Source organism: Chelonia mydas, chromosome 20, assembly GCF_015237465.2.
Source record: "Chelonia mydas isolate rCheMyd1 chromosome 20, rCheMyd1.pri.v2, whole genome shotgun sequence".
Lineage (NCBI taxonomy): Eukaryota > Metazoa > Chordata > Testudines > Cheloniidae > Chelonia > Chelonia mydas.
In genome coordinates, this window is record NC_051260.2 from 14709338 (window position 1) to 14731470 (window position 22133).

Consider the following 22133-nt stretch of genomic DNA (forward strand, 5'->3'; position numbering starts at 1 on the left):
CGAGCCCACATCCCCAGCCAGAGTCCTCACCCCGCCCCATGCCCCAGCCCTGAGCCCTTGGCCCCACCCCCACCACACATCACCTCCATATTGGTGCACATAACAGAATGCATTCTGCACGTGGATGTAAAAAGTTAGAGGGAACACTGGTCCCCTAAGGATCGGTGCTGGGACAAGCGCTGTTCAACAAATTCATAAATGATCTGAAGAAAGGGGTAAACCATGAGGTGACAAAGTTTGTAGACAATAAAAATTTACTCAAGATAGTTAAGTTCAAAGCAGACCGAGAAGAGTTACTAATGGATCTCACAAAACTGGGTGACAGGGCAAGAAAATGGCAGATGAAATACTTTACATTTATCCACGCTGAAATGCACATTGCAAAACATAATCCCAATTATACATAGAAAATGATGGGTGACCCCCCCAAGCAAGAGACCTGGGAGTCATTGGGGATAGTTCTATGAAAACATCTGCTCAATGTGCAACGGCTGTCAAAAAAGCGAACAGAATGTTAGAACCATTAGGAACAGGAGGGATAAGACAACATGACATATCATAATGCCTCTATATAAATCCATGGTACACCCATTCCTTGAATACCGCTTGCAATTCTGGGTACCGCATCTCAAAAAAGATATATTAGAATTGGAAAGAGGTACAAAGAAGAGGAACAGAAATGATTAGGAATATGGAACAGCTTCCATATGAGACAAGATTAATGAGACTGGTTTCAGAGTAACAGCCGTGTTAGTCTGTATTTGCAAAAAGAAAAGGAGTACTTGTGGCACCTTAGAGACTAACCAATTTATTTGAGCGTAAGCTTTCGTGAGCTACAGCTCACTTGCATCCAATGAAGTGAGCTGTAGCTCACGAAAGCTTATGCTCAAATAAATTGATTAGTCTCTAAGGTGCCACAAGTACTCCTTTTCTTTTTATTAATGAGACTGGGGCTGTTCATCTTAGAAAAGAGATGTCAGTGGGGGGGAGATATGATAGAGGCCTATAAAATCATGAATGGTGTGGAGAAAAGGAACAAGGAAGTGTTATTTACCCCTTCACATAACACAAGAACCAGGGGTCACCCAATGAAATTTAAAAGAAGGATAAGGAAGGATTTCTTCACACAATGCACAGTCAACCTGTGGAACTCATTGCCAGGGGAGGTTGTGAAGGCCAAAAGTATAACTGGGTTCAAAAAAGAATGAGAGAGGTTCATGGAGGATACGTCCATCAATGGCTATTAGCCAAGATAATCAAGGATGCTACCCTGTGCTCTGGATGTCTCTAAACCTCTGACTTCCAGAAGCTGGGACTGGATGACAGGTGATGGACCACTCAGTAAATTGTCCTGTTTTGTCCACTCCCTCTGAATCGTTTGGCATTGGCCACCGTCAGAAGACAGGATATTGGGTGAGATGGACTGTTATACCAATAAATTAAAAACCAGCAGGATCTATTAAAGGGAAAAAGGCAAAATACCACATTTATTGTGAATACAGAAAGAATCATAGTAAGCAGTTAGTTACAGCTAAAACATTCCATTCAATCTCATCTTTATTCACACATTCATTCATACACACACACACACACACAGGTTCTGCAAGGTTGTTATCATAGTAAGCAGTTAGTTATAGCTATAACATTCCATTCAATCTCATATTTATTCACACACACACACACACACACACACACACACACAGGTTCTGCAAGGTTGTTATCATAGTTACCAGCCTTAGAGTTGCTCATGCCAAGCCACTGGCCAGGTGGCCTAGACATGAGGAGGGAGCAGGGCCTTGTCAGATGCTCATCTGATGCTCCTGGAAGTTGGTTTGCAGAATCAGACCCCAAAGTTCTCACTTTTTAGAGTCTATTTTTATAGGAATTTCTTCCTATGCCAGTCTATGGGAATTGCTTCATCATGCTGTTGCTGAATCAATCAGCAGATAGCACATTCCTGACGGCTCCCTGCTGCTAGATGTTATCTTGTTCTTTGGTTCTCCCATTCTTGAGGCTGTTGGGTAGATTCCAGTCTGCCCTCTGGGGGTCCTCTGGTTATTTCCACTTGACGCCTTCTTCAGCCGATGGACACTGGATTCTTAGGCTGGCACCTCCCTGATCATTCAGTTATTATCCACACCAAGCATCCATCCACATACATCCTCTATCTCTATTTTAATCACAATTGTTAATACAACAAAAGGGCGGGGAGTCTCTGAGTGCTGTTTCTGTTGTTAGAGTATTGCTTTGAGTCTCTCTCTCTGTGAATTGCTTTGAGAACAGACTCTGTCTTAGAATGTACTAACACAATTAGCAGCTTGCAAGTTTCACACACAGAGGGAGAGAAACAGTACCAAAAACCAAGAGACCTCTTAATTAGTAATACCCTGGAATTTAAACTATGGGGAATCAAACTCATTTGTGATTTTAATACAGAACTTCTTTAATATGATCCAACAGGACCATTGGTCTAACCCTGTATGGCCGTTCTTGTGTTAAGTGTTGGAGTCACAGTTTGTACTCTTATTGGGAAAAGAAGCCCAACTGCAAATGTTTTTGCTCAACTAATCCATGAGATCAGCTTTAGACCCTGGTGTCTCTGATCCCTCTCCCTCCCCCGGACAAGTTGTCCTTCTTTCCAGAGTGCTCCTGTTAGCTCAGGATCTACCGGCCCCAGAGCTCCATTTTGTGAGGCTCCAATTTCTGCCTCAACAAACGGACAAAAAAACTTCCTGCCAAGAAAGAGCACCATTCTGGAAGAGTTAGAGGCAGATCTTGGGTAAACACTCCTCTAACGGTGCTGGGCTTCCCCACGGGTTTTAATGGGGTCTGTGACTGTCTTTGCATCCAAGGCTCAGGTGCTGGCAGCCATTAGCACTGCGGTCTTATTTATTAATATTTATTGCCCCATATTTCAGACAAAGAAACCGGGCCCTTTAAGAGGGAACTGGTCCAGCCCACCTGGGCCTCATTAACAGCCTCTCAATGAGGCCAGATAGAGGGCAGCTGGTTGCTATAAAGAGCCAGAGGAGAGCAGAAAGAGGAAGCTGTGATAGAGAGGAACTGCAGTGAGCAGGAGGTTCCTGCTGGAGACCCTGATCGGGAGAAGGGTTGCATTCTAGAAGTCAGAGCCAGGCGGCTGATCTCTAGTTAGGGGGGCCTGCAGAGAGTAAAGGACCCAGCTCCAGGAAGGAGGGATGGGGACTCCGTACCCAAGGGGGAGGGAGAGAGAGAGACAGAGAGAGAGAGCTTAAATTGGGACCCAGCTCAGGAAAGAAGCGCTCTCTCACAGAGTGGAGGGACACTGAACTAGGATTGGGGCCTGAGGTGGCCAATGTGTGTCAGGACTAAATAAATTGGACCCCAGGAAGGAAATGTCTTAATTACTTTTGGAGAGTAATCTGGAGTTTATTTGAGGAACCAAGAGGGAAACTGAGACAGGAGGCTGCAGAGCAGCCTCCGGCCAAAAGGGGCACTAGGGAGGCAGCCAGCTCTGTTACACACAGGCACACCCAGCTGAAAACTTGCCCATGGTCATATGATACCTTGACTTTAGTAAAGCTTTTGATAGTTTCTCGCATGACCTTCTCATAAACAAACTAGTGAAATGCAACCTAGGTGGAGCTACTATAAGGTGGATGCAAAACTGGTTGGAAAACCATTCCCAGAGAGTAGTTATCAGTGGTTCACAGTCATGCTGGAAGGGCATAACGAGTGGGGTCCCGCAGAGATCGGTTCTGGGTCCGGTTCTGTTCAATATCTTCCTCAATGATTTAGATAAGGGCATAGAGAGTGCACTTATGAAGTTTGCAGACGATACCAAGCTGGGAAGGGTTGCAAGGGCTTTGGACGATTCGCTTAAAATTCAGAATGACCTGGACAAACTGGAGAAATGGTCTTGAAGTAAATAGGATGAAATTCAATAAGGACAAATGCAAAGTACTCCACTTAGGAAGGAACAATTAGTTGCAGACATACAAAATGGGAAATGACTGCCTGAGAAGGAGTACTGCGGAAAGGGATCTGGGGGTCATAGTGGATCACAAACTAAATATGAGTCAACACTGTTGCAAAAAAAGCAAACATCATTCTGGGCTGTATTAGCAGGAGTGTTGTGAGCAAGACATGAGAAGTAATTCTTCCGCTCTGTCCTACACTGATTAGGTCTCCATGGGACTATTGTGTCCAGTTCTGGGAGCCACATTTCAGGAAAGATGTGGACAAATTGGAAAAAGCCCAGAGAAGAGCAACAAAAATGATGAAAGGTCTAGAAAACACGACCTATGAGGGAAGATTGAAAAAATTGGGTTTGTTTAGTCTGAAGAAGAGAAGACTGAGAGGGGACATGATAACAGTTTTCAAGTACATAGAAGGTTGTTACAAGGAGGAGGGAGAAGAATTGTTCTTCTTAACCTCTGGGGATAGGACAAGAAGCAACGGGCTTACATTGTAGCAAGGGCGGTTTAGGTTGGACATTAGGAAAAACTTCCTAACTGTCAGGGTGCTTAACCACCAGAATAAATTGCCTCGGGAGGTTGTGGAATCTCCATCATTGGAGATTTTTAAGAGCTGGTTAGACAAACACCTGCCAGGAATGGTCCAGATAATGTGTAGTCCTGCCATGAGCGCAGGGGACTGGACTGGATGACCTCTTGAAGTCCCTTCCAGTCCTATGATTCTATGACAGTGGTGGGCTAACTTTTTGGCCCGAGGGCCACATTTGGAAATAGAAATTGTATGGCGGGCCATGAATGCTCACAAAATTAGGGTTGGGGTGTGGGAGGGGGTGTGGGCTCTGGTTGGGGGTGCAGGCTCCAGGCGGTGCTTACCTCAAGCGGCTTCCGGAAGCAGTGGCCATGTCCCCACTCCAGCTCCTATGCAGAGCCGTGGTCAGGTGGCTCTGCCCACTGCCCCATCCACAGGCGCCGCCCCTGCAGCTCCCATTGGCCACAGTTCCCAGCCAACAGGAGCTGTGGGGGTGGCTCTTGGGGCGGGGGCAGCGTGCAAAGCCACCCGTAGGAGCCAGAGTGGGGCCATGCCGCTGCTTCTGGGAGCTGCGTGGAGCGGCCCCCAACCCTGCTCCCCAGCTGGGGCGCCGGAGGGGGGCAAGCCCCAGACCCTACTGCCCAGTGGGAGCTCAAGGGCCGGATTAAAATGGCTGGAGAGGTGCAGTTTACTCACCCCTGTTCTATGATGAGGCAGTGGCAGAGACAGCAATGGCACTCAGGAGTCCTGACTCCCAATCCTTGTACTTGGTTCCCTGTGGAGATCTGAACAAGATGCGTTTTGATCAATTTCCCCATCCCTAGATTTGAGCTTGGCCATTCTTGGCTGTCACTAGCCTGAATAAATAACAGAACAAACATCAAACTAACCATCCAAATATCCCTCCTAGGTCATTCTATTAAGAATGCAAAGCTGTCTTGGCTCCTTCCCAAAATTCAATAACTGCTCAGTGGTTTGCATAAACTCTTGGTTTACATTGGACTCTGAAAGCCCTGGCTGGGATGATTTAGTTGGGGATTGGCCCTGCTTTGAGCAGGGGGTTGGACTAGATACCTCCTGAGGTCCCTTCCAACCCTGATATTCTATGATTCTATGAATATAAATAACCTGGTAGGAGCTACTACTTCAACCTTCCTCACCATGGAGGGACGTGTTCTCTACCTAGTGGCCGTGTTCGCGTTCTGTTTCCCAGCCGTTTCTCACGGCCAACTGTAAGTACCTCCTGTGATTCTGAGCAGATGAGGATATTAACCTGGGGTTCGTTAGACTGAGTGGAGCCTACCCTTAATTATTCTTCCTTGGCTGAAATTCCGTGACAAGTGGGAGCCAGTTTCAGAAATTCTCTTTCCCATTTGCTGTGATCTTTGTCAACCTCATTCATTTTCAGATTATTTCAGGATTGTAGAATTTGGAAGCTTTTTAACCTGAAAAGTGGAACACTGGTGCCAAATTTCTATAATCTGAGGAATAAAGGCAACCCTCCCATTGGGCAAAATTCTGCTCTCACGTACAGCGGTGTAAATCAGGAATGACTACATTGAAGTCAGCAGTGTTGCACTGATTTGAAACGGCTTTGAGATGAAAATCAGTGATTGACACTTGGTAACAATTTTGCCTGAGGATTTGTACGTTCCTGTGAATTCAGGTCTCATTACTGAGATGTCTGCAGTAGGCGTGGTTGGCTGCGTCTCTCCCGGTGAAGGGAGAACTTTGCTTGACCGTGCTGTGTAAATCTTGTGGGGGGGCAAGAGCTAGACTTCAAAAAATGGTGTCCCAGCCTGGAGTTTTAGTTTGAGATTCTTTCCAGTGAATGTGTTTATGGCTTGGCACCAACTTATGCAAGCGTATCCAAAGGAGATTTCAAATATGACCCTTTGCTCCTTACTAGTAGCCACATAGTATAATTCCCAAATTCTGGTATTATGAAGCTAAGAAAAGACACCTTTAAATGAGTTAAAGTTCCAACAGGAAAATAACACCCAAAGGAAAGCCACAAGCCGGAAAACATAGAGTTGTCCCATGGGAACCCTGTCATCTCACAGAAGAAAGATTTCAGTTGTCTGAGTGTCACATTTGTGACCGTGGTAGGCAACTGTTGACTTGCTAGAGGAATGGTGAGGGGGTGTCTGAGAGAGAAGGTGATTTATATGGGTCAGTTGCTTTCCTCTGCATTTCCTGGGCTTTGTGGTTTGGAGGTGGGCAGGGAGGGTATGACGCTCATTGGTGATGAAGAGGCAGGAGGCGTGCTTGGGGAAGTGGGTGTCTCAGATGGAGTTTAAAATGTAGTACATAAAAACATAAGAACGGCCATAGTGGGTCAGATCAAAGGTCCATCTAGCCCAGTATCCTGTCTTCCGACAGTGGCCAATGCCAATGCCCCAGATGGAAAAACAGCACAGGTAGCCATCAAGTGATCCATCCCCTGTCGCTCATTCCCAGCTTCTGGCAAACAGAGGTTAGGGACACCATCCCTGCCCATCCTGGCTAAAAGCTGGTGATGGACCTACCCTCCATGAACTTATCTAGTCCTCTTTTGAACCCTGTTATTGTCTTGGCCTTCACAACATCCTCTGGCAAGGAATTCCACCAGTTGACCATGCACTGTGTGAAAAAATACTTCCTTTTGTTTGTTTTAAACCTGCTGCCTATTAATTTTATTTGGTGACCCCTAGTTCTTGTGTTATGAGAAGGAGTAAATAATGCTTCCTCATTTACTTTCTCCACACTAGTCATGATTTTATAGATCTCTGTCATATCCCCTCTTAGTCGTCTCTTTTCCAAGCTGCAAAGTCCCAGTCTTCTTAATCTTTCCTCATACGGAAGCCGTTCCAGACCCCTAACCATTTTTGTTGCCCTTTTCTGAACCTTTTCCAATTCCTATGTATCTTTTTTGGGATGGGGTGACCACATTTGCACGCAGTATTCAAGGTGTGGGTGTACCATGGGTTTATATAGAGGCAATATGATATTTTCTGTCTTATTATTGATCCCTTTCTTAATGACGCCCATCGTTCTGTTTGCTTTTTTGACTGCCGCTGCACATTGAGTGGATGTTTTCAGAGAACTCTCCACAATGACTCCAAGATCTCTCTTGAGTGGGAACAGCTAATTTAGAGCCCATCATTGTATATGTATAGTTGGGATAACGTTTTCCAATGTGCATTACAATATTGAATTTCATCTGCCATTTTGTTTGCCAGTCACCCAGTTTTGTGAGATCCTTTTGTAACTCTTCGCAGTCTGCTTTGGACTTAACTATCTTCAGTAGTTTTGTGTCATCTGCAAATTTTGCCAACTCACTGGTTACCCCTTTTCCCAGATCATTTATGGATATGTTGAACAGGATTGGTCCCAGTACAGATCCTTGGGGGACACCACTATTTACCTCTCTCCATTCTGAAAACTGACCATTTATTCCTACCCTTTGTTTCCTATATTTTATCCAGTTACCGGTCCATGAGAGGACCTTCCCTTTTATCCCATGACAGCTTATTTTGCTTAAGAACTTTGAGGGACCTTGTCAAAGACTTTCTGTAAATGAATAAACATTTCATAGATACACTCTGATCACCCCTAACGTTCTGCGGGTGGACAGCGAAGAGAAGATCGTGGTGGAAGCCCATGGTCTCACCACTCCAACCGAGGTGACAATCACCGTACAAGACTTCCCTCTGAAGAGACTCATTTTATACCAAGTCAAAACCAACCTGAACTCTGACAATGGGATGATGGGCACAGCCATAATAAAGGTGCGTAAAACCCCAGCCTCATATTGCTCAGCAAAACAAATGGTTAAACCAAATCACAATATATGTTTCAATGGTGCCAACCCCAGATATTCAAAAACCATCAGTCAGGCATCAAAAAGTCACGAGTTTGGCTTAAAAATCATGACGGCTTCCCCCCTCCCGCCCCGCCCCCGTGATCATTTTGTTTGTCTTCTGGTTTCTGAGCCTTTCGGGTGCACTTGAGTCACGTTTTCAAGCTTTTCTCTGCAACTACAAGAACTTCCTTGTTTAAAAACACGAAAGCTGAGATTTGCACCTAATCACGTGAATCCAAGAGCTGGAGCTTTGAGGAAAAATACTGACTATCATGAGAATCTCAGTAAAATCATGAGCGTTGGGAACACGGATGTTTTTGGGTAATTTCCACCAAAGAGGGGGAAAATAAATCGCTTAGCCAGTTGATTAAAATCCCCCAGTAGTCATTGTTCCTGTAGTCCTTTCTTTGCCTTGTGCCTTGTCTATATGAATTGTAAGATCTTCAGGACAGGGACTGATTCATAGACTTGAAGGCCTTACCCTGTGTTTGTACAATACCTAACAGATGGGAGCTTTGGCTTTGCTTAGGGCCTCTGTGCACTAGAATAATAAAGTGTAGTCTAGTTGATATAAAAAGAATGAGTTATAAGCAATTTCAGTTCCTACCCCTGCCTTGGATCCTAGCCCCCCTACCAATTTTTGTGATTTACAATCATGTTTTACGTTTTGTTTTTGTTTTTTTTACACCTCTCCCTGGATGCGATGGGAAAATTCCACCCAGACCACAGAAGTTCTGACAACTAAGTAGATGCGGGGGGTTCGGGAGGGGGGGCAGTGAAATTGAAAATCTCCCCTTTCATGTATCATCAAAGGCACAAATGCGTGTTAGCTTTAAACCACCTTTGCACCCTCCTTATCCTGGGCTGCTCCACAACATCCAGTTTATTTGGACAGCCCCAGGAACCTGACGAAGTTAGAGCAACCTCCTAGGGCTGCCCTGTGGGCTGCAGTCCAGATATGCATCTCTGCAACAGCATGCATCCTATGCCAGGGTTAATGAAGGGATCCTCAGAAGGCAGCTTTATTCGCTCAGTGCTTGGGCCTGAAGGTATCCTCCTTGGCCAGATATGGGGCTTTTAGGGGCCCTTTACACCACTTTGGCCCTTTTACCTGGTGTAAAGAGGCCGTGAAAGAACTGAGGATCTCATCCCTCATCTCTTTCCACGATGATGAATTTAGGGGACATTTGTAGCAAAAACAGGTCATCATTTTCAGGTAGAAGTGTGATGATTTCTTTTTTTTTTGTTGTTAAAGTTGATTGTGACCTTTTAACAAAACCAAATCAAGGTCTGACTGTCCCAATCAAGTGCCAGATCCTCCGCTGGTGCAAATCAGCATTGTCAACCAAACTACTTTGGTTTATACTCATTGAGGATCTGGCCCAGAGTGTATTTTAACGCCTGTTAAATATGTTGTATAGGTAAATGAGTCCCTGGCCATGAGTTTTTGGATGAGTGGGTGTTCCAGTCAACTGCAACCCCATTCAGTTGGTGGCTAGAGCTAGTGGAAAGTTTTCTGGCTGAACATTTCTTGATTGGAAAATGCTTGAAAACCTTGAAACGTTCCACGGGAACATGTCTGTTTTGATTTTTTTTTTTAAATGGAATGTTTTGGCCTTATTGAAATAGAATGTAAATAGAAGGGTTTTTTTCATTTAGAAATAACGTAGAGTTTTGAAATGTATTTAATTGTATATTCGATTATATATAGCAATACAAAATAAAGTCAAAAAAGGAAGAAAATGTTTTGATTTTCTCAAAATGGAATGTTTCGATTGCCTCAAAGTTACCAACATGTTTTGGTTTTGTTCCGATTCTGAACGAAAATGACCTTCAAAATGTCGGCATTTCGCACGGAATGGAAATTCGAGTTTTGGCCAGTTCCAGAGTTGACTAGTATTTTAGGACCAAGGTGGCCAAATTACAGAGAGGAATAGCGGCTTTATTATCCCTGTAAGGGCCATACCATACAATTGACTTGTGATTGGAATGTCTTTTAACAATAGAAGTTGAGCAGATAGATGGATCAAGGGGAAATTTATGACATAGTGTTTTTCATGGAGCTTTGTAACTTTTGTAAGAATTGCTAACATGATTTATGATTAAGTTTCACTGTTCCAGCATGGATACTTTATCCAGGGTGACTATTGACCTGCTGAACCAATAACTCCACACTGAATAATCTTCACTCAGGTTCATACCAAAGACATAAAGAAAGATGGCAAACAGTATGTGGCTGTCCAAGCCAAAAGCCCGCAATTCAACTTGGAGAAAGTGGTTCTGGTCACCTTCCACAGTGGCTACATCTTCATCCAGACAGATAAAACCATCTACACACCTGGATCTACAGGTACTGCCTTCTTCTGACCCCTTTTGGGCGTTGAGTGCACTGACTTCATTTTAGATCTGCTGCAGGTTGCATACTGTGGAGATTATTGTGTCTCTCATCTTCTGGTTTTAATTCTTCTGTATTTCATTCGTGGCTTCTTAAGTCCCCATCCCCAGGACTATGTTACCATTCACTGGTACTTGACCATTTGCAGTACACTCCATGCAAGGGAACGGTCATTCTTAACACCTGATCATCCGCTGCCTTGCACCTTGGATCATCAGTCACACCTGTGCAAATTAGTCCTAAATCGCTCCCAGAACAGAACTCTCCACTCATGCCAGAGGTAGCATTTTACTCCACTCTGCCCTGGGTGAAACACAAGTAGAGCTGGGTGAAATTTTTCAGACAAATAGTTTATGCTCCAAAAAATTCAGTTTTGGATTGACCAAAACTGTTCATGAATTCAGGTTGATTTTGGAGAATAGTTATGACTGGAAAAAAATAATTTTTTAAGTCAAAATGATTAATTCTGATGTTTTTGAAATACAACATTTTGACGTTTTGTTTGGAAATGATGTTCCATTTAGAAATTCAGCTAAATTTGCTTTTAAGTAAAAACCACCAGAAAACTCAACAAAATAAAACGTTTTGTTTGACCCAAAACAAAATGTTTACCAGTCGTAATACACTTCATGCAAGGGCGTTGCCCTATCGTAATAGTTCATCATTTTGTTTTGGCAAGAAAAACCAAACAAACTTCCATTTCGTGTTGACCCAGCACAAAAATTTGGGGGGATTTTTTTTTCAGTTCGGCCACTGAACCCCGCCCCCCAAAAAATCATTCACTCAACTCTGGACACAAGGTACAAAGCATTAGTGAATGATGCCTCAGGACTTTTCCATTGAGTCATCAGAGCTTTCAATATTGATGGGGAAGAGAGGAAGCCTGGTCAAGTGGTTAGGGCACTAGTCTAAGTCTTGGGAGGTTGGTGGTCAAGTTCCTGTTCTTCCACAAACTCTGTGTGACCTTGGAGAAGTTGCCTAGCCTCTCTGTAACTCAGTTCCCCTATCTGTCAAATGAGAATAAAAGCACTGCCCTCCTTTGCAGATGTGTTGGGAAGATAAACACATTAAAGATTGTGAAGCGTCCATATATTACAGAAAAGGGGGCCATATAAGTACCATACACAGATTAGACCTGGATGGGAATGGGATATGGACCCATCACTTCAAAATTATTTTTCAGTTCCATTTTAGGTTGGTAGTGACACAGCCATTACATTTCACAGCTGTTCTGTGGCCTGTGGGAAATAGAATCTTTTGATCTCAGCCTAACTTCTCCTGGCACATATGCATGCAGTCGCAAAGCCCTCATCAGAAGCTGCAGTTGGGGAACGATCTAAACAAATCCCCAAAGTAAGAACATAAAGGCCAAACTGGGTCAGACCAGTGATCTATCTAGGCCGGTATTCTACCTCTGACAGTGACCAGTGCCAGATGATTCAGAGGGAATGAACAGAACAGGGCAATTTCGAGTGATCCATCTCCTGTTGTCAAGTCCCAGCTCCTGGCAGTTGGGGGTCTAGGGACACCTGGAGCAGATCCACCAATGGCTATTAGCCAAGATGATCAATCTTCCATGAAATTAGCTCATTCTTTGTTGAACCCAGTTATACTTTTGGCCTTTACACAACATACCATGGCAATGAGTTCCACAAATTGACTCTGTGTTGCGTGACAAAGAACTTCCTTTTGTTTGTTTTAAACACGCTGCCTATTAATTTCATTCTTCCCTTTTGTTTCCTATATTTTAACTTGTATACTCAGGATATCTCAGATTGCGCTCTGCTTAAAGTGAAATAAACCAACCCAAGGCCTGGCAGAGCAATCAACCATTAATTTGCCTTCTGAATTTTTTTCCAGTCTATTGTCGAATCTTCTCTATGGGTCATCAACTGGAACCAGTGTCGAAACCAGTTATTGTTGAATTTCAAGTAAGACATTTTCCCGTCACTTTATCACAATGTCTAGCTGTAAGAATTGAGTTTTGTAAACTAAACTGTTTTAACTAACATCGCTGAATGTAAACACTCTGATACAACATGAGACAGACAAGGTGGGTGGGGTATTACATTTTATTGGACCAACTTCTGTTGGTGGAAAGAGACGAGCTTTGAGCTCCACAGAGCTCTTCTTCAAGTCTGTGTGTCTGGAAAGTTTGTCTCTTCCATCAACAGAATAAAAGATATGACCTCACCCACCTTGTCTCTCATATCCTGGGACCAACATGGCTACAACACTGCAAACATATAAAAACATGGAAAGGATAGGAGATGAGTTAATAGCTGATTGAAGCCTCACCTTGTAAACCTAATGCATGGAAAGTTTCCTGCTGTCATTGACTAGGAAAGTTCTATGGTTCCGGAGGGGCAGCTGTGCTGATTGGGAGGTTTCATGGTTCAGTTCGAGTTGTTGGGTGTAGGACTGGAGCAAGGTTTTGGGAGCACTTTGGGAGGGTGGAAAGGTTATTGTGCAGCCAGCATGGGTCTGAAGCGTAAGCTACGAATAGATCTGGTCTTTGGTGAAACAGTTTTCTACAGGAAGATGCCATTTTGAGAAAGAGCAAAATTTTTCACAACGTTGATATGATTTTGATGACATCTCTGCACAAAAAAATTTTTTTTCGAAGTGAAAAAAAAATAGTTTTGAGACAACATCAACGTTTTGTTTCAAAATATATTTATAATTATATTATAATAATGATTTATTTATATTTATTTATATATTATATCTCTCTTATTTTTACATTATTTCATGACATGTCCGTGAAGTGCATATTATGCCCTCCCTCAAACCCATCCCCAAACCTCCAGACAGCTGTGGCTGGTGGGTGCTGAGCAATCTTGCAGTGATTGAGTCTTGATAAGTTGCGAGCTTTTGGTAGGTACCATACATGTCATCTGTCACGGATAAACACCCTGCAAGACGTGTGTTTGGTCTAGTACGTTTGTCAGGTCTGAGGTAAGAGTTATTTGCAAAGAACAGGGGAGTTCCTTTTCCAAGGGGTCTCTGCATCACGTCGACTAAAGCAGCCAAAGTAACTGACTGTTAAATGCTGATTTATAAACCTCGGAATTTTCTATTAGCCCACAAATTAAACCCAGGTGATCGTATTGGGCAGAACAATTCACAATGTTTTCTGACACCTCCAATCTCTGATCTGCTTTTCTTTGCCAGACACCTGAGGGCATTATTGTGAAGAGGGAATCTGTATCCTCATCCAGCAAAGTCGGGATCTTCCCTATGAACCATCACTTACCTGAAATTATCAAGTAAGTTGCTCTAAATATCACTGTGTGCATATGTAATAGGGCCCTACCAAAGTCACGGCTGTAAAAAACATGCCACAAACCGTGAAATAATCCCTCCCCCATAAAATCTAGCTATTGAAGGGGAAAGGGAGGGGTAGGGCAGGGGGCTCCTCAGGCTCCAGCTGCTAGTCCCCGGAGCTGGGGAGGAACAGGACTTACTCTTCTGCCGCCCAGCCACTCTCGGCGGGAGATCAGACCCACCTCCGGGTACCTCCTGAAGCTGCAGGAAGCCCAACTATGAAGACAGCATAGAAGTGAGGGTGGCAATCTCACAACCCCACCTACAACAGCTGTGTGACCCTCTCCTTCCCCCCGCCCCAGCTGCCTTTTGGGTCGGGAACCCCATCGTTACAGCACTGTGAAATTTCATATGTAAACATCTGAAAACATGAAATTAACTAGGTTTCAAATCCTGTGGCTGAGTAATTGACCAGAATGGACCATGAATTTAATAGGGCCCTAATAATAAAGACCTACAGAGATCAGGCAGTGAAACAGAAGATTTATGTGTATGATTCATTAGCTGTTTCACCTACAGGCATTTCCTGGAGATAATAACCTCCTAAGCAGTGTTTAAAGCAGATGTGGACTCATCGTGGTTATTTTCCTATTGAGAGCGATCTATCCCCAATAGCACAGTGATTGTGACATAGGAATTGCCAGAGTGGATCAGACTCAAGATCCATCTAGTCCAGTATTCTGTGGCCAAAAGTGGTACCACCAGATGGTGCAGAGGACAGCGTAAGAGCCTCTGCAGTAGGCAGATGTGGGATAATATCCCCATGACAGTGTCATCCTGATATTTAGAGACTGGCTTAAGCCCTGAAGCCTGAGCTTTAAGAACCCTTCCAGAATTGTTGTTAGCATTAACTGTTCTTATTCTTAGGAGCCATATAAATGTCCAAACCCTTTTTGATTGGAGAACCCATCCAAATTTGTCCTCCTACCCAATATGTTCCACCCCGCCCCAAGGAGTGCAGATTTTGTTGGGCTCCCCATACCCCTCAAAATATGCAACTGTATTTGCCAGAAGTTAAGATAGCCACCAGTCATCTTTATTGACCTGAAGACATCTTGGGATCAATGCATGGCTTAGGGTTAGCATTACAGGCCAATTAAATTCCCTGGAGAAAGAAGAGGGCCAGTCAGACATAGCAAAATATGTGCTAGGTGCATTCATTCATCTTTTTATTTTCCCCCTGTAGTTTGGGAACCTGGAATATTGTGGCTAGGTATCAAGACTCCCCACAGCAGAGCTTCAGTGCACAATTTGACATTAAAGAGTACGGTAAGGATCCCCACTGTTGTCCTTCATCTGTCCCAGAGAGCTCTCCTCTCTCTAATCTCCTGACCCAATCATGGAGGAGACTTTTTATTCAGTTTGGCTTTATTGACCAGCTGTACAATCCTATAAACTCAACGTTCTCTCCTTCTCCTCTCGTTTCTCCAGTGTTACCGAGTTTCGAAGTCACGTTGGAGCCATCTGAGAAGTTTTTTTACATAGATGGCAACGAGGACCTCAAAATTCATATCAACGCGAGGTGGGTGTCTCTGTGAGCTGGTAGAGTGGAAGGAGAGGCGGTGCATCATGGGAGTCCCTGGCCATGGTGCATCATGGGAGATGCTGTCTGGCTGGGCAGCCAGGGCCCATTGAGGAGAATGGGCACATGAGACAACAGAACTACAACTCCCCTGAGGCAGTATGGCAGCATTTCCAAATTTAAATATTTTGGGTTTTCAGGCATTCCGATTTTCAATTAAAAATAGATTTCTTTTTCCCCCTATGGAAAGCAGACAGTTCTTACAGAAAATTTTGTTTGGTAAATAACCCAATTTGCCATTGAAAAAGAGTTTAGAGGGGAAATTTTCAGCAAGCTATACTCCCAAAGTAAAGTTTCTTCTGGTGAGGAACTGAAACCTGGCCGGACCCATAAACAAACTCTGTGGCTTCAGCTCAGTTCCTTCATCTACTATTTCTGCCACTTCCTCCAGTTACCACAGCAGAAAGAGGTTAATTGAAAACAAGTGAGTCATTTTAGTTTGATCTGTGACTGGGCCACCTTTAACCAAGGGCACATGGTATCTTTCAAGAGACCGCGATGGAAATGTCTTTGGTATAACCCACAAGCCAGCACCACAGGTTCTCAGGAGGTTTCCATGGGGCTTTTCTTACCCATCCTCTCCTCTTTCAGGTTCCTCTATGGGAAAGACTTAGACGGCACTGCCTTTGTCCTCTTTGGGGTGAAGATAGGTGATGAGAAGAAGAGCATCCCGCAGTCACTCAAGAGAATTGAGGTAATGCCCGTTCTTGGAGGAGAAATGCTGGGGAAGTGATGCGTCCTCACAGATAAAGTAGTAAAGAACCTCCCCAACTGCACATCACCTTAATCAGGTGCTTACCTTCAGCGCCACCAAGGGCTGTAGTCAAGGTCCGTGCGGGGTGGGGACATGAGATGGAGCAGAGCCAAGTTGTGTGACCTGACTAGATTCGCCCTATAATCCCCCGCAAACTCCCAACTTGCTCTTACGTATAAAGTGGTAGGTGGCTCCTTTAAAAGCTGCCCACCTTCTCTCCCACCAGCGGGCTACTCGCCCGTACAGGGCTGTGGGTTCGGGGAGTAGTCCATCAGCCCAAGCTTCTCTGCTTCCATTACCCTCACGGCCATGCCTGCTTCATGTAGCTCCCTCTGCAGCCACCGCAGAAGAGGAGTTAAAGGGACGGCTTAGGGACTGCACCATTGCTCACTATGTCGGGGTGGCCAAAGTGCTGCCGGTGAACTTTATGTACCTGAGGAGCTCTGCGATGTGTCACCCCACCACCCAAATACAGAGGGGCAGCAGCAGAGACTATATGCTGGGACCTATGGACATCGTGGGCCTCCCCCAGACACTAATAACAAAGTGGGCTACAATCTGTGCCATTCCGGGTGCAATCCTCTGGCTCCAGGTAGAAGACCAACCTGGGGCATTTGGAGAAAGTTGCCCTCTGCTCTAAACCCACGGAAGTTTGGGAGCCGACAGCTGCACACGTACGTGTGTGCATGTGACATTAAGAAACCCTTTCCCTCTTTCTAGATACTGGATGGGAATGGGGAAGCAGAGCTAACCAGAGCAATGCTGCAGGCCCGTTTCGTCAACCTTACGGAGCTCATCGGCCACTCAATCTATGTTACTGTGACGGTTTTGACGCAGTCTGGTGAGCAACGGTTTACTTTGGAGAGGTGCAAAAATAAGCCCTCAGTTCAGGAAGGATGTGACACTGACTACCTGCTTTCTCTGGGTGCAATTCAAGGCGTAGCTTTTGATCTATGGAGTCCTTCATGGCTTAGGTCCCTTGTACCTTGGAAACACCAGGCCAGATCCTGCTGTTAATCACAGTGGCATAAAAATAGAGTGACCCTGGTAGATTTATTTCTGACTGACAGTGGGGAAGATGAGATCAGAATCTGTCCTGAAACCGCTTTCCTTAACCCATCCTGTGGCTTCTCTGTGCAGGCAGCGACATGGTGGAAGCGGAGAGAACCGGAATTAACATTGTGACATCTCCCTATCAGATCCACTTCACAAAAACAGCCAAGTACTTCAAGCCGGGGCTGCCCTTTGAACTCATGGTAATATCTCTTCTGCCTAGATCTAGGCCTTTTGGGGGGTATTAACAGGAGACAAAGGGCCAGGTTCTTATCTCAAGCCGGAGTATCTCCATTGACATCAATTCATGACTGAGATCAGAATCTGGCTCAAAGCTGACAGTCTATCTAGGAAGCAGTGTGGTGGCGGTGGATACAAAATATGGCATGAGGTCACTCATACGCCTTAGTATGCTGCTTCCTGGGCCTTGTACCAGTACCAGGGGCTTTAGGGATTCTAGACTCCTCCACGCTCATAATGAGGCTCTATGCTGGGCCTAGCGCTCCGGGGCCATTTGGCTCAGGTTACATGTCTACCCTACAATCAGAGGGGTGACTGCAGTACGTGTAGACAGACCCGAGCCAGCTTTGAGCTAGCTGGCTCAAAGAAAGATACCAGTGAAGCCACGGCAGGCTGTACAACCGACCCTGGATGTGAACTCAAGCAGCTTCACTGCTCTTGTTATTCTGGAGAGCTAGCTCAAAGCTAGCTTGGGGATGTCTACACATGCTGTGGTCACCCCTTTGATTGCAGGGTCGATATACCCTCCGGATGCAGTTGGACACATAATAACTCCTGCGTTGCAGCCTGAGGTTCAAATGCAGTAAGAAGAAAGGTTTGGGAGAGGTCAGGGTTGAGAGGTGGGGAATAGATGAATGGTGGAGGAAGGGGAGAATTGGGAAGCAACAGTCCTGGGGAGTGGTAGGAATTTGCACCGGGGTAGAGGGGCGCTAGTGCGGAATGGCAGAGGGCAGTGAAATTGTAGGGCGGGCAGCCGGGGGATCATTCTGTCCTGTCTGTCTCTGTTGCTTAATGCACACACAGAATCTCCAACCTAGTCCAACATGACACTGGGCAGTAATCCTTTTGTCTCCCCTTGATCTCAGGTCTACGTTACAAACCCCGATGGCTCGCCAGCAGCCCGCGTTCCCGTTAAGGTGGATGGCTCCCAAGATTCTCGGCTGACTCAGGGAGACGGGACGGCGAAGCTGGTTATCAACACGCCTGGGGAGAAATCACAGCTAGACATCACCGTGAGTAACCTTCCGTTATCACGGGAGACTGGGCACGGTGCGTGCACCCATTGGGCAGCCCCCTCCGGGCGACGCCCTGTACACAGCCCTAAATCAGTCATGGGAAACTGAAGATAATCGTTCACCCTGCAGGCAGTGGGCGCCAGTGTAGCTTCAAGACGACCACTGTTTCCATCTCCAGGCTGGCGCATAGCATCTGAACTTCATTCTCCCTACGCTGGGTGAGATCTAGTCATTTCCAGCGGCCTATGACTGGGATTTCACAAGGGGCAGAGTCTTGTGGGAAACGCACAGATATCTGGCAAAGAGCGGAAGGAATTGACTGAATGGTTAATGAAAATGCAACAACATGGAGGGCTGGCTGGTTGGGGCTTGGAAGAGGGCGCCAGAGAAGCCAATGATTGACTGGGCCATAGAGACTGAACTCCCTTCTTAATACGAGAGGGGGCTGGGCTGAGATATGATGTGAGGGGGTCGTGTGGGGAAGCTTCCCCTGCCCAGAGTCCATGCTGCGGTTGTCCTGTGGCTAGAAAGGCTTCAGTCTTCTGGGCCTTTCAAAGCACTAAACTATATAAAGAAACTGAATGGAAGCTTCTGAAACACTAAGAATGCCTGAAGGAAGACAATGCGGCTTTGTGCCTTGGGCTCAGGCAGCCTGGGTTCAAATTCTGGCTTTGCCACTGGTTTGCCGTGCACTCTTCAGCGCCTCACTTCCCCTTCCTGTGCCTCAGTTTCCACAGTTTCCACAAAGGGACCTCCTTTGTAGAGCTCTCTGAGAGCCAGGCATGAAAAGCACTAGATGCTGCTATTAGAATAAGGACAGGAGGTCATTAATTTTTCTTGGGATTATGAACTAGTTTTTATTCATTTAAAGATTTAGGGTCCAGACTTTGCTTTTCATGAAAATGACGTAAATCTGAAGCAGCTCTGAATTTACACCAGTGTAACTGAGAACAGAATCTGGCCCAGACAGATGTGTTAAAGACTCTTGTTTTTAGGCTCAAATTTATTTTAACTGACACTGGTTTTTTCCCCTGATCCTTCCAGGTAAAAACTGACCATAGGGACCTACCGGAGAACCGCCAGGCCCATAATTCCATGGTGGCTGAAGCCTATCAGACCCAAGGAGGATCTAAAAACTATCTCCATCTGGCAGTCACCACTACTGAGATCAGACCTGGAGACAACTTACTTGTGAACTTCCACCTGCAAACTAGTAGCCAGAGTATTGTGAACAAGAACATGTACTTCACCTACCTGGTGAGTGTTGTGCTCCAAGGTAGTAGGTTCCCCTTTTACATCCAGGCACTGAAGACTCCATAGTGACATAGAAGCAGGGCTTAAATTCTTACAGAGTATTTCCCGGAGTCCCCCACACCTCCCCCCAACATGCTATAAAAACTCAAGGGAGGTTGAAAATATTTACCGGAGAGCTCCGGCTGAATTTAAGCCCTGCATAGAAGCTTTATTACTCATGTCTACATGGCCTAGAGTAGCCACCCAGCACTGACTAAACTCCCAATGTCAACTTCTCAAGGCTGAACATAAACCAAGGATGGATTATCTGGGGACAGAAGTTTGCTTTAGTTGCTCCAAAGTCCCGATTGGAAAATTGGAGGAGACTCCCCAAACGTTATTGCGTTGCACTCAAAGTCTGAATTTGGGGGTAAGGCAGATGCACATAGAAGGATGCACCCACCAGGAGCGGATTTACCAAGAAACAAACTGTGTGGTGGCACCAGGGCCCCCAGCGACAGGGGCGCCTCCAAAATGCAGGACAAATATCTGACAACCTGCCCCCTGAGCAGCAGGCTCAGGCAGGCTGCCTGCGTGCCATGGCCGGTGGCCCCACACCGCTCCCAGAAGCAGCCAGCTGCTGGCACGTCTCTGTGCACCCCTGGCCAGGGGGGAGGCCGCTCTGCATGCTGCCTCTGCCCCGGGCAGCGCATGGAGACCCGCTGTCCCCCTCCCCCTAAGGGGCGCGCAGAGACATGCCAGCAGCAGGGCAGAAGTGACTCTCTGCCCGCTTTGCCTCCCTCTGCACTGCTTCACTCCCGGAAGCGGCCAGCATGTCCCTGCAGCCCCTAGCGCGGGCGGGGGGATGTCTCCGCCCCAATTCCGCAGCTCCCATTGCCCAGGAACTGCGGCCAATGGGAGCTGCGGGGGTGGCGCCTGAGGGCAGCGGCGCACCGAGACACCTTGGACATCCCCTCTCTCCCCCGCACCTAGGAGCTGCTGCTGGTGGGGTGTGTGTGTGTGTGTGTGTGTGCGTGCTGGTCGCTTTGGGAGCTGCGCCGTCTCCCTATACATCTCCCGCACCCCAACCCCCTGCCCCAGCCCAGAGCCTGCACCCAGCACCCAAACTTCCTCCCAGAGCCTGCACCCCTCACCCCTCCTCCCACACCCCAACCCTCTGCCCCAGTCAAGGTACCTCACTTTATTTTGATTTACTTTCCATTACTTTATAATATAGGAGGAGGATGAAGAATAAAAGAATGAAAAACAGGGGAGAGATAAGAGAATGTTCTTTTTCTTAGCTGGGTCCTGAAGGGGGTTGGGGGGCGTGAAAATGAAGCCGCTCACAGGGCCCCACTAACTCTAAATCCACCACTGACCCACAGTCCTTTGCTCTAACCACTAGATCGCACTCCCACGCAGAACCAGAAGTAGAATCCAGGGGTCCAGACTCCCAGGCCTTTGCTCCAACCAGTTCCTCATCTAAGCCATTCCAGTCATGAGGGATGGTCCTAAATTGGATGAGGCTTGGATCTGGGAGTCTGAAGAGTATCTGAATGTCAGAGCTTCCGCACCTCAGGCCAGGACCTGCAGTCCTCAACCAGTTCCATCAACTCTAGATCTTAATGCATATCTGAAACATTCCAAGTCTCTTGGTCTTGTCCAGGTGGATGATGAGGTTCATTGTCCTTCACAACCCATGTCTCATGTTTCCCTGTTAGATCCTGAATAAAGGGAAGATCATCCGTGCTGGAAGACAGGCCAAGCAGGCTTCACAAATTCTGGTGACCATGTCCCTGCCCATCACTCCAGATCTCATCCCTTCATTCCGCATCTTGGCTTACTACCATGTAGGAAATTCGGAGATTGTAGCAGACTCGGTCTGGGTGGATGTCCAGGACACCTGCATGGGAACGGTGGGTTGGTTTTCTCTCTGGTCCTCTGGATCTAGGCCTGTTCATACAAATTGACACTTGTTGTCATAAAGCCATCACTATTATCCACGATTTTCTTCTCGCTTCAAGATTCAGACTTCTTTTTCTTCCTCCTTTAGCACAATGGAGACTAGGGCACCATTCAATCATGTCTGGAGAGAAGAAACACACAGAAAGTCATTTTTAGGGATAATGGGACTGATTCAGCTCTCAGCGTCTCCTGGGTCAATAGCGCAATTAAGAGGTTACTTAGAGATGCAATAGAAAGAT

At 46.0% G+C, this 22133-nt stretch overlaps 1 protein-coding gene across 1 annotated transcript in view; it reads left to right on the forward strand.

Annotated features, from left to right (window-relative positions):
- Nucleotides 1-5646: 5646 nt before the first annotated feature.
- Nucleotides 5647-22133, forward strand: part of LOC102933485 (venom factor) — a 53674-nt gene continuing 37187 nt past the window's right edge. The window contains exons 1-13 of the mRNA XM_037888109.1: nt 5647-5717; nt 8063-8255; nt 10523-10679; nt 12585-12655; nt 13899-13993; nt 15238-15320; nt 15483-15573; nt 16225-16327; nt 17108-17228; nt 17528-17643; nt 18547-18693; nt 19741-19953; nt 21651-21845. Coding sequence (XP_037744037.1) covers nt 5647-5717; nt 8063-8255; nt 10523-10679; nt 12585-12655; nt 13899-13993; nt 15238-15320; nt 15483-15573; nt 16225-16327; nt 17108-17228; nt 17528-17643; nt 18547-18693; nt 19741-19953; nt 21651-21845 — 1656 coding nt within the window. The remainder of the gene's footprint in view (nt 5718-8062; nt 8256-10522; nt 10680-12584; nt 12656-13898; nt 13994-15237; nt 15321-15482; nt 15574-16224; nt 16328-17107; nt 17229-17527; nt 17644-18546; nt 18694-19740; nt 19954-21650; nt 21846-22133) is intronic.